The sequence below is a fragment of the Bidens hawaiensis genome, unplaced genomic scaffold, assembly GCF_021521415.1.
Source record: "Bidens hawaiensis isolate Kalapana, Puna unplaced genomic scaffold, B.hawaiensis_p1.1 tig00001461_1, whole genome shotgun sequence".
Taxonomy (NCBI): Eukaryota; Viridiplantae; Streptophyta; class Magnoliopsida; order Asterales; family Asteraceae; genus Bidens; species Bidens hawaiensis.
Window position 1 is genome coordinate 1,797,905 of NW_027491082.1, and position 12,375 is coordinate 1,810,279.

Sequence of the window (12,375 nt, forward strand, 5' to 3'; positions counted from 1 at the left end):
GTTGTCTGACGTGCACAATCAAGGTTGCCCTAATCCTGATTTGGATGAGGACGAGGTCGATTATGTGCATGTGTGATATGCGCCAATCCTGAGGATGCGCGAGGTCTTCTCTTTATTCTCACGCGCAGATATTTCATGCGCAGATGTGATATGCACGAGCATGTGATATGCGCCGCGCGCTGATGCGCCGCGTGCATATGTGATGCGCGAGCATATGTGTGCCTGGGCAGATGTGATATGCACGAGCATGTGATATGCGCCGCGCTCTGATGCGCCGCGCGCATATGTGATGCGCGAGCATATGTATGCCTGGGCATATGATGCCTGAGCATGTTTTGTATGCGCCATGCGCATAGGTTTTGGCTTTGTGCCTTCATAATGTCTTTATCTTGTGGGTTGACCCGCCTTGCTCGGTGTTGAGGCGGGTACATACCTCTTCAGATGTATTGTTTAACATTAAAATGATTGAAATAAAAACATAACAAAACTAATAAAATATTAAAAAAATTATGGCACCAAACCATGAAAAAATTTATCAATATATATAATTATGAGATATATATTCTGAAATTAGCAAGCATGAAGGATAGTGATGTGTTCATTATCGAAGGAAACACCACCACTAGCTGATGCTGATGGTGAGTTCCTGCCATAATTTAGTTGTGTAAAGATGAAAGATTGTTGATCAGGAGAAGGAAGCGTTGTTTCATGATTACTCAACATAAAATCTACCCATTCATTGTACATTGTAGACCGATCACTAGCCAATTCTTCAACACACAAGATATCAACATAGGTACATAAATTAAAAGAACTATACGGGCATCTAATGAGTCTCCTAAAGATAATTTGACTATTAGCAAAGCTTTCTCTTATTTCCACATATAACAAACCAAAAAATGATATTGATAATGATAAAAAAAATTATGGGATGAATTGTCACACACACACACATAACATTTATTTACTTGCATGCCCTGCCAAATTGAGTTCTCCACGTATAAACTATTTTTCCTTCCACTGATTAGGTACAATGTTGCAACCAATTACATTCATATTGTTCAAACTATTAGATAAATATTTACCAAAAACTTCATGCATAATTTTCAGACAAACATGGTACGATCCAACTGTTTTTCGAGCTACATGGCTTTACTAGTATCTTGTTCAAGAGATTAATTGCGTGATCTTGTGAAATTATCGAGCATGAGGTATGGTGATGGTCTCATTGCAAACTGAGACAACACAACTACCTGATGCTGATGGTAAGTCCCTACCACAATTCAATTGTCTAAAGATGAATGCTGGTTGATTAGGAGAAGGAAGCATTGCTTCACGATTACTCAGCATAAATGCTACGTCGGTCATTGTAGGTCGATCATTAGCTAATTCTTGAATACACAAGATCCCGACATGGATACATAAAAGAACTTCACGGGCATCAAAAGAATCTCCTAAAGAGGAGTCAACTACCGTCAAAGCTTTATCTTGTTCCCACAAATCCCAAACCTAGAAATGATGTTGATTATTAAAAACTATGTTTGGTGAGTTGAACAATATTAAAAAAAAAAAGAATATATGACAAAATGTAGTTACTTACGTGGCCGATCAAGTTAACAGACTTCTCCTTATAGTAACTGGTGTTTTTCCTACCACTTATTATCTCTAAAACAAGAATTCCGAAGCTAAAAACATCAGATTTCACTGAAAACAAGCCTTGCATTGCGTACTCCGGGGACATATAACCGCTACAATCATATTATGGCATAGTTAGTTAAGTGCAGCAAACTAAAACTTATTTGTGTTTAATATAAAGCAAAGAACTATGCATACTATGTTCCCACAACTCTACGAGTTTTAGCTTCTTCTTCATCCCCTCCAAAGATTTTTGCCATTCCAAAATCAGAAATTTTAGGGTTTAAATCTATATCTAGCAAAACATTGCTTGCTTTTAGATCCCTGTGGATGATCCTTAGCCTAGAGTCGTGATGAAGATATAGTAGTCCGCGAACAATCCCTTGTATGATCTGGAACCGTTTCTTCCAATCTAAAAGAGAAGCCTTTTCTTGATCTAGGGCACAATTACATTGGATATTTAGAATTCATAAACTTCTGTAAATTAATTTGTTGGATTTTGAGAACTTAATTGTCGGTGAGAGAACAAACCAAAGATGAATGAATCCAATCCTTTGTTAGGTAAGTATTCGTAAACTAACATCTTTTCTTCGTTAAGGAAACAATATCCCAAAAGCCGGACAAGGTTCCTGTGTTGAAGTTTCGCAATCAATGTGACTTCGTTCTTGAATTCCTGCATCCCTTGACCTGAACTTTGTGATAATCTTTTGATAGCAATTTCTTGCCCATTTAGTAGCTTACCCTAAGTAATTTCATTTTATTAGTAAAAACCAAATATATTCAAACGCAAAGGCCACAGTCATTGCCAAGATCGATGAACACTACCTTATAAACTGAGCCAAATCCGCCCTCTCCAAGCTTGTTTAAAGGAGAAAAATTATTCGTGGCTGCAGATATTGCATTCAAATCAAACACATCTAAATCCACTGTTTTGCCAATATCCTTTTCTATGGGAGACGCTTCCAAGGTTTTCAAACTATTTGTTAAACTAGGCCCAACTTCACCTTCATTTCGCTTAGCTATATCAAACAATTATAAGCGGTAGCAAAAACTAGTTTATTATACATTTATGTGACTTTCATTCTTCTTCTTGGAGCATAAGTCGGAAACCTTAAACCATGAAACTTGACTCACCCAGCAACAACTCAAACAAAAAAAAAAACTTTTAGTGGTTTATGTAATTTTAGGTATAGTATGGTCTGATCACAGTTTCATTACTCATTGTTGGGATAAATTCTGTTAACTCACCTTTTACTTAAACCAAAAAGTAGCATTCAAATTTAAGTGAAAAAATATTATTGTTTTTACGGTTTGAAAATGGTTTAAACCAAAAATAAATAAATAATAAAAGAACCAAATTAACGATAATTAGTTTGGTTTCGTTCCAACGCTTTCATTTTTTATATTCTTATAGAGGAGTCTAACTCACTCTGGATGGTTAGAAAAGGCTAACCAATCATCAAGAAAACAATATAAAAAAAGTGAGTTTTGAATTCACTTGATCCAACTGATTTTCAGTTTTTTGTTTCTAGTAGCTTACTCAGGATTATTAGCGTGTGATCTAAGAATCTAACCAGTTAAACAAGCAAGTATTCTTTATTCTACGCATTCTTAATAGAGGTTTAGGAGTATACATATGTCTCGGCCAACACCACCAAAAAATGGGAAATTTTAAAACGAAGTCATAGAAAAATATTGTATAGGAAATGTTGGAAAATATGTGAAAATGAATAAGTTTTGTTTTCACATGTGGGGGATTGTTGGAAAATTTTTGTGAAAAAAAATATATATATGTTTAAACTTTGAATTATTTTATTCAAGGTTGTTAGTCAATTAGTCAAAGCCATTAAAATGTCCTTTAATTTGATAAAAAAAATTAAAATTTAACTTAATGGTTCCTTTAATTTGGTCAAAAAATTAAAGTTTTGATTAATGATGGTTGAATGGTTTCAACTTTCTACTAGTATAAATACCAAGGGAGCTCATTGGTTGTACACACACAAAAACACAAAAAATTAATACATTCTCTCTTGTGTTTTCTCCAACTTTCTCCTTAAAAAATTCCAACATTCTTGATTATCTTCATCATTTTCTTTAAGGTACTATTCAGGTGCTAGAGCCCTCCCCGGCAGTACATATTGCTTAGGCCGTTGTACCCTGGGAAACAAAACGGGGAGAGACCCGGAATTTGTTTTAAGGGCCACGTGTAAAACACAATCCTCAACCACAAAGACAACGACACCGTTCTTTTTCTACACCTTTCTTGCATTATTTTATTTCAATTGTATTGTAATTTTGATTTTTTCCGGTGTAATTCGTATTGTAATTTACTTGCTTTCCTAGATAGGTTTGATTCCTTGTATTGTAATCACTTTATTAAAAGTGTTTTATTTTTATACGCGAACGGTTTCCTACAATCTTAAAACAAATTTTTAAAAATCACCGTTCATGTATTCAAAACATTCTCGTGTGACTCAAACTAGTTTTGTTTCACGCGGTTGTGTTTTTAAAAAAACATTTTTTTCCGTTTCTATTCAAAAGAGCGACTTCGTAGAAACGGAAACCGGTTACAATTCAGATTTTTTAACGCTAAACTTTTGGAAAACTCATTGTTTGGTCCCTTCAAAGTTGGACTTAGAACACCTTCGGTGGGTTAATTCGAGAGTTCGGATTAAAAAGTTTTGCGTAACTTTAATTTAGTGAGTGCGACCACTATTAATATTTCTGAAAAACTAACTTAGCATAGTTTATTTTTCAGAAAAAATTGCATCACAGTCATCGAGCAAGGTTACCGGTACGCCTTTGTCCGTTACGGTAGGAGTGACACCATGGCCAATCACGCTGAAAAACCAGAGAAGTTCTCGGGTTTGCACTTTAAACGGTGGCAACAGAAGATGATCTTCTATTTGACCACCTTGAACCTTGCGAGGTTCTTGACAGAATCCGCTCCCCTGGCCACTAACATGAGGGGGAGACCGACGCTCAAACTTTGAGTGTGGTAGATGCGTGGAAGCATTTAGAATTCTTATGTCGAAACTATGTGTTAAACGATTTAGTTGACGCGTTGTATAACGTGTACTCTTCAATAAAGTCTGCCAAAAGAATTATGGGAGTCTTTAGACAAAAAGTACAAAACGGAGGATGCAGGAACAAAGAAATTTGTTGTCGCTCGTTTCTTGGACTATAAAATGGTTGACTCTAAGACTATAATTAGTCAAGTCCAAGAGTTGCAAGTTATACTTCACGACATCTTTGCTGAGGGAATGACACTTAGTGAGACATTTCAAGTGGCAGCGATAATTGAAAAATTGCCTCCTAGTTGGGTTGAGTTTAAGAATTATCTTAAACACAAGCGAAAGAAGATGACCATTGATGATCTTATTGTTAGACTTCGGATAGCAGAAGACAATAAGAGAGCTCAAAAAGGTAGCCTAGTGGATGTTTCCGCTAAGGCTAACTTAGTCGAGTACGGTCAATCCTCCAAAGGGGGCAACAAGGGCAAAGGCAAAGGTAACAAAGGGAAAGTGAAAGTGGACCTTGGCGTGATGAAAGGGATTGTGAAAAAGAAGCCTCCACCTTTCCAAGGACCATGTTACAACTGTAACGAGATGGGGCATCGGGCGAACCAGTGCAAGAAACCGAAGCGCGAGCGCGGGCATTTGGTGGACGAGGATGGCACTCCTCTCGTGGCAATGATTACCGAGGAAGCGGCTTTCATCGAGGAAGTCAACGTTGTGGGAGACGCTCCCAAAGGGTGGTACGTTGACACCGGCGCAACCTGCCATGTTTTGCGACGATAAACAACTCTTTAAGAATTTCAAAGAGGCGGCGGGTGACCAGAAGCTTTACATGCTCTTTAAGAATTTCAAAGAGGCGCGCATTTGGTGGACGAGGATGGCACTCCTCTCGTGGCAATGATTACCGAGGAAGCGGCTTTCATCGAGGAAGTCAACGTTGTGGGAGACGCTCCCAAAGGGTGGTACGTTAACACCGGCGCAACCTGCCATGTTTTGCGACGATAAACAACTCTTTAAGAATTTCAAAGAGGCGGCGGGTGACCAGAAGCTTTACATGGGGAATAAAGCGACTGCAGACATCATGGGGGAAGGCGATGTGGTCTTGAAGTGGACTTCTGGCAAGGAGCTCACGTTGACCAAAGTTCTCTATGTTCCCGAGATTTGCAAGAATCTTGTCTCGGGATGGATGCTCAACAAGCACGGATTTCGCTTGGTGATTGAATCGGATAAATTTATTTTATCAAAAAATGGAATGTTTGTCGGCAAGGGTTATGCCGACAATGCTATGTTCAAATTGAATGTAATTGTTGTAAAAAATTCTATGAATAAAATTGCAACTTCTGTTGTTTACATGATTGAGTCGTCAAATTCTAATTCTTGTGTTTGGCATGGTAGACTAGGACATGTAAATTTTAATTCAATTCGACGTTTAATTAAATAAAATAGCATTCCATGTTATAAAATCGATTCAAATATAAATGCGAAACATGTGTTGAATCCAAACTAACGAGAAAGCCTTTCAAATCGGTTCAACGAATAACCGAACCCCTTGATGTAATCCACACTGATGTGTGCGATTTAAAAGCCACTCCCACAAGAGGTGGAAATAAGTATTTCATCACGTTCATTGATGATAGTACTCGGTATTGCTATGTATACTTACTTACAAGTAAGGATGAAGCAATAGACAAGTTTATCTTGTATAAAGATGAGGTTGAAAATAAACAAAAACGGAGAATAAAAACTTTGCGAAGTGATAGGGGTGGTGAATATGTTTCACCATTTGCGGAAATATGCGCAAAAAGTGGCATAATACATGAGTGTACCCCACCTTATTCTCCACAATCAAATGGCATTGCAGAACAAAAGAACCGTACATTAAAATAGATGATGAATGCCATGTTGATTAGCTTAGGTGTGAGCTACGACTTGTGGGGGGGAGGCTATTCTCTCAGCCAATTATATATTGAATAAGATACCCCGCAAGAAAATGGATGTGACTCTGTATGAGTTATGGAAGAGTAAAAAACCTTCATACAAATACATTCGAGTGTGGGGTGCCTTGCCAAGGTGACGATTTCGCCACCAAAGGCACTAACGATAGGACCTAAAACCGTGGATTGTATATTCATTGGATATGCACACTATAGTAATGTGCATAGGTTTCTTGTACATGAGTCCAAGAATCCCAATGTACATGAAGGCACTATTTTTTAGTGGAGTACCAACGATTTTTTCGAAAATCTATTTCCCTGTTTAAGGAAAACACATGCGAGTTCATCAAGAGGAGCGGTTGATGAAGCAAGTACATCAAGAGTGATTGATGATACTGTTCATGATGAAAGACATGAACGACCCGAAATTGAGGAAGGTGAGCTTAGACGAAGCAAAAGACCAAGGATTGAAAAATCCTTCGGTCCTGATTTTGTGAGCTACATGGTTGAGGGTGAGCCCAATACCTACCGCGAGGTGGTTACCTCCGCAGAATCACCTCAATGGAAAGAAGCAATTAAGAACGAAGATAGATTCTATATTGCAAAATCATGCTTGGGAGTTAGTAGATCTTCCGCCGGGTTGTAAACCCCTTGGATATCGTTGGATATTCAAAAGGAAGATGAAAGCCGATGGAAGTATTGATAAATACAAGGCAAGGTTAGTGATCAAAGGGCATAGACAAAAAGAAGGTCTAGACTATTTTGATACTTACTCGCCGGTCACGCGAATAACCTCAATAAGGTTGGTTCTTGCAATCGCGGCCTTACGAAATTTGAAATTCACCAAATGGATGTAAAAACCGCATTTCTAAATGGCGATTTAGATGAAGAGATTTACATGGAGCAACCCGAGGGTTTCTCCGCCCCAAGGAAAGAGGGCAAAGTATGTAAACTAGTCAAATCATTGTATGGTTTGAAGCAAGCTCCAAAACAATGGCACTTAAAGTTGATCATGTCATGCTTGACAATGGTTTCAAAATAAACAAGTGTGACAAATGTGTCTATGTGAAGGACACGCCAGGAGGTTATGTGATTTTATGTCTTTATATAGATGATATGCTTATCATTAGGAGTAATGATACTATGATTAAATCTACAAAAGATATGTTGAGAGCGAGGTTTCACATGAAAGACTTGGGTCTCGCGGACGTGATTCTTGGGGTTCAAATTACTAGAACCCAAAATGGTCTTATCTTGAGTCAATCTCACTATGTGGATAAAATTCTTGAGAAATTCAATAAGAATGACACGCGTGTCACGTCAACTCCAATTGATACGACCCACTATCTATCTAAAAATAGAGGCGAGGGTGTTGCTCAGTTAGAGTACTCAAGAATTATTGGTAGTCTAATGTATCTTATGACATCTACTCGACCCGATCTAGCTTATGCCGTGAGTAGGCTAAGTAGATATTTTAGTAATCCGAGCGTGGAACAGTGGAAAAGTATAACACGGGTTCTAAGGTACTTAAGATACACAAGAGACTACGGACTCCATTATAATCGAGATCCAGCTGTGATCGAAGGATACAGTGATGCAAATTGGATTTCGGATATAAAAGATTCTAAATCAACAAGTGGATATATTCACACTTGGTGGTGCAGCTATTGCTTGGAAGTCTTCTAAGCAAACGGTTATAGCTAGATCCATGATGGAATCAGAGTTTATCGCCTTGGATAAATGTGGTGAAGAGGCGGTATGGCTACGTCAATTTATGGAAGATATTCCAATATGGCCAAAGCCTTTGTCAGTTATTTGCATACATTGTGACAGTCAATCAACGATTGGTAGAGCCCATAGCGTGATGTACAACGGAAAATCAAGGCATATTCGACGTAGACATAACACAGTATTCACAACGGGTGTTATCACGATTGACTATGTGAAGTCAAAAGATAACATTGCAAACCCGTTAACAAAAGGCTTAAGAAAGAGTTAGATAACAAGTCGTCAAAAGGAATGGGACTAAAGCCCGTGGGAAAAGGGGACATGAGGGAAACCTAACCTAGTTGACTAAAGATCCCAAGATCTAGGTTCAATAGGACAACTTAATCATGAAACCCAGGGTGGTCACTATGGGGGAGTACTCCAACCAAACTAAAGGGCGTTGCGTGTGCGCACGTCCTAGTCCATTCCAATCAGTGACACATGTTGTATGAATAAGCATAATAAAGGTTAATGATTTGTGGAAATCAACAAACCTATTGCTTTTAATGATTCGAGTGAGAATCACCTATGTTAGAGAGAACTAGGGTCGGTTCGAATGGATTTTGGGACAAAAATCCTAGAGCTCTCGCAGAACCAGGCTAGTGTTCCAGGACCATAATAGGACACGACAGTGAGGGGTTGGCCATACCAGGAAGAGTGTTGTGTGAAGTGTATTGTCGTCTACATAAATGGGGGTACGTTCAAAGACATCGTGTCTACACACTGCTAGGAGACTAAGTATGCTTCACAAAGAAAGGTTCAAAGGGTAACACCTACCTATCCTGCAATGCTCAACCGTTGAATTGAATCTAAGAAACTTGCATGTATGGATTGATCTCAATGTGAAAATGAATGAGTTTTGTTTTCACATGTGGGGGATGTTGGAAAATATGTGGAAATGAATAAGTTTTGTTTTCACATGTGGGGGATTGTTGGAAAATTTTTGTGAAAAAAAAAATTATATATGTTTAAACTTTGAATTAATTTATTCAAGGTTGTTAGTCAATTAGTCAAAGCCATTAAAATGTCCTTTAATTTGATAAAAAAAATTAAAATTTAACTTAATGGTTGCTTTAATTTGGTCAAAAAATTAAAATTTTGGTTAATGATGGTTGAATGGTTTCAACTTTCTACTAGTATAAATACCAAGGGAGCTTGGTTGTAGACGCACACAAAAAACACAAAAAATTAACACATTCTCTCTTGTGTTTTCTCCAATTTTCTCCTTAAAAAATTCCAAACATTCTTGATCATCTTCATCATTTTCTTTAAGGTACTATTCGGGTGCTAGAGCCCTCCCCGGCAGTACATATTGCTTAGGCCGTTGTACCCTGGGAAACAAAACGAGGAGAGACCCGTAATTTGTTTTAAGGGCCCCGTGTAAAACACGATCCTCGACCACAAAGACAACGACACCATTCCTATTCTACACCTTTCTTGCATTATTTTATTTCAATTGTATTGTAATTTTGATTTTTTCCAGTGTAATTCGTATTGTAATTTACTTGCTTTCCTATATAGGTTTAATTCCTTGTATTGTAATCATTTTATTAAAAGTGTTTTATTTTTATACGCGAACTGTTTCCTACAGGAAATGCATAAAAAGATTTCGGTAGAAAATACATAGTAACATATTCTTTTAGACATGCATAGAAAAAACTGTGAAAGATCATGTAAAGGAAAATATTATGAAATGCATAGGAAAATTTTTGTATCGGAAATGCGTAAGAAAAGTTTTTGCCATACAAGTTTAGGAAAGATTTATCCAAATAAGCATTCCTCTACCGATTATCCAATGAAATCATTTTTGTCGAAAGTATGTCGCCATTGAAAGTTTTCTACGCATTTTCAACGAACAGAAACGACCCAATTGTAGGGCCAATATTATATATTGTTTTTAGGATTGTATATGTCGTTTTATTTTGCTTTAGTCGGTGTAGTACGTACTCGATACGTTTATTTTGTAGGTTTATTATGTAAAGTTTGGAGAAATAGGGACCCTATATAAAGGGCACTTTACCTATTTCTCCACAACCCTTACCAACTCTTTCACAACTCTTGGAAATAAAAATTCTCTCACCTACTTCTCTCCTTTTCTCTCTTTTATAAAATAAACCAAACAAACTAAGATCCGAGATCCGAGTGTCGTTGGTGATTTCCGCTAACCAACAACACGGATTGATCCCAGTCAAGTCTTAAGATTCATCTAGAGGACCTACACCAATCTTCAAGTTGTGGGAATGAACGCTTTGTAAGCCAAATATGACTTGATTAATAGTAAACAAATTTTGACATACCATTTTGCTTTCTTCTGTAACAAATCATCAAGGTACACAAGAGTAACCCAACTGCTACAATTATTGGCATCCCGAGTACGAGAAATAGGTGATGCGTATTATTTAGCCTCTTTGATGAGTACTTTGCTGAAAAACAATCACAGGAAAGATTATGCCAACTGATATAACCGTATCTTACTTCTAGATAATATTGTCATTGAAAAAAAAAAGGCTCGGGAATCTTGTAAGTTATGAAGTTCGTATTACTTGCATTTGATTCACCTCACTTACAACCAGTCGACCCATTGATTCACGTTGGCAAACGGGTTAAACTGGTAGTGTGCGGGTAGACACTAACTTATGTATATCCGAGTCAGTGTTGAAATCTTTGATGCATTTAAAAATAAAACGATTCAAAACCAAAATATAGGTTACGCACCTAATTCAGCTGCATCAACCCGTACATAAAAAGACTGCCCCCTATCTGAAAACTTCCTCGTATCAATCATGTCGCCATACCATGTAATACAACCTCCATCCCCGGCATCTTTACTAATATCAGCAAGTGCATACCCGATGCATGTGCAATTCCTCAAGCACAACTCTTCGCACGCTTTTAATCCCAAACTCATGTTCACAAATGCCGTCGACGTATCTGGTACCTTAACATGTGTCAACTCAACGAACCCCTCTCCTGTCTTGCAAATCTGTGTTCCAACCTTTCTCTTACACCCTTTGGAGCCGTCCCTTATGTACCAGTCCTCTGGTGAAAGTGGCTCGTATCCAGGAAGGCAATCACACTCAAAAGTTATTGATGCGTATGGATCACAAAAGCCGAAAGGACCACAATGGTTATAGCCATCACATTGGTCTTTTGGGGCGGACCAGAACCCAATCCACTTACGATCTGCCTCGTTCCAAGTAAGCCTCTCCGCTGTTCCATAATCAGTAATGACCAATCTAGTAAAAATGGACGAGTTGCGGACATAGTAAACAACAGTCACCTCATCGTTGCTGTTTACGTAAGTCACGTTAAAAATATAATCTGGCGGCAACCCAGGAACACCGCTCCACCCGTGGCCTGTCCATGATCCGGCCCGCCAAATTCCTGTCATACCTCTAGACAGGAATAACTGAGGTGACCCAACGAACTCCATTTTATATGAATACTCTCCAACACCAGGATTCCCACTAGACTTCCAAGATGTAACTGCCCGGTTCAAACCTGTTTTCCTATCTAAACCGAGCTTCATACTCGGAAGAAACGTATTTGAAGGGTGATCAAAGCTTTGCCATGAATAAACCTCTTTGTTTAGACCTTGAAACAACACCAAATTCCCCGTATCCAACAGCTGAGCCGAAAAGACATCATTCACCACTCCAGAAACGTTGGTTGTCCAATACACAAAACTTTGATCTTCTTCATGAAGGATGAGGTTCCCGGTTTGATCAACGGATAGGATACCGGATGAGTTGGTGATGGGACGGTCTCTATTGGCAACCCAAACTACAGTTAACTCAGAAACCTTGTTATACCAGATACCCGCGTATCTGTCGGTGGAGTTTGCGGGGCTAAAAAATCCAAGTGCAAAAGTTTCTCCCTTTGAGACCAAAATATCCCCATCTTTAACCGGTTGGATGAGTGTGATGGTGTCGGTAGAACTGCAAAACTGGAAAACCAGACAGATTAGCATAGATACTAGAATGCCTCTTTCTCGATGCATTTCGATCAATTCTCTTAGGTTT

General features: G+C 38.3%; 1 protein-coding gene across 1 annotated transcript; it reads right to left on the reverse strand.

Moving 5' to 3' along the window:
• Positions 1 to 1,197: 1,197 nt before the first annotated feature.
• On the reverse strand, positions 1,198 to 12,353 carry LOC143577715 (G-type lectin S-receptor-like serine/threonine-protein kinase RKS1). Its single transcript, XM_077061474.1, has 7 exons — positions 11,069 to 12,353; positions 10,651 to 10,776; positions 2,461 to 2,654; positions 2,167 to 2,377; positions 1,834 to 2,071; positions 1,601 to 1,748; positions 1,198 to 1,509 (listed from the first exon to the last, which is right to left on the reverse strand). Exons 1-7 carry the CDS (start codon positions 12,351 to 12,353, stop codon positions 1,198 to 1,200), a joined length of 2,514 nt encoding a protein of 837 aa, XP_076917589.1.
• Positions 12,354 to 12,375: the final 22 nt, after the last annotated feature.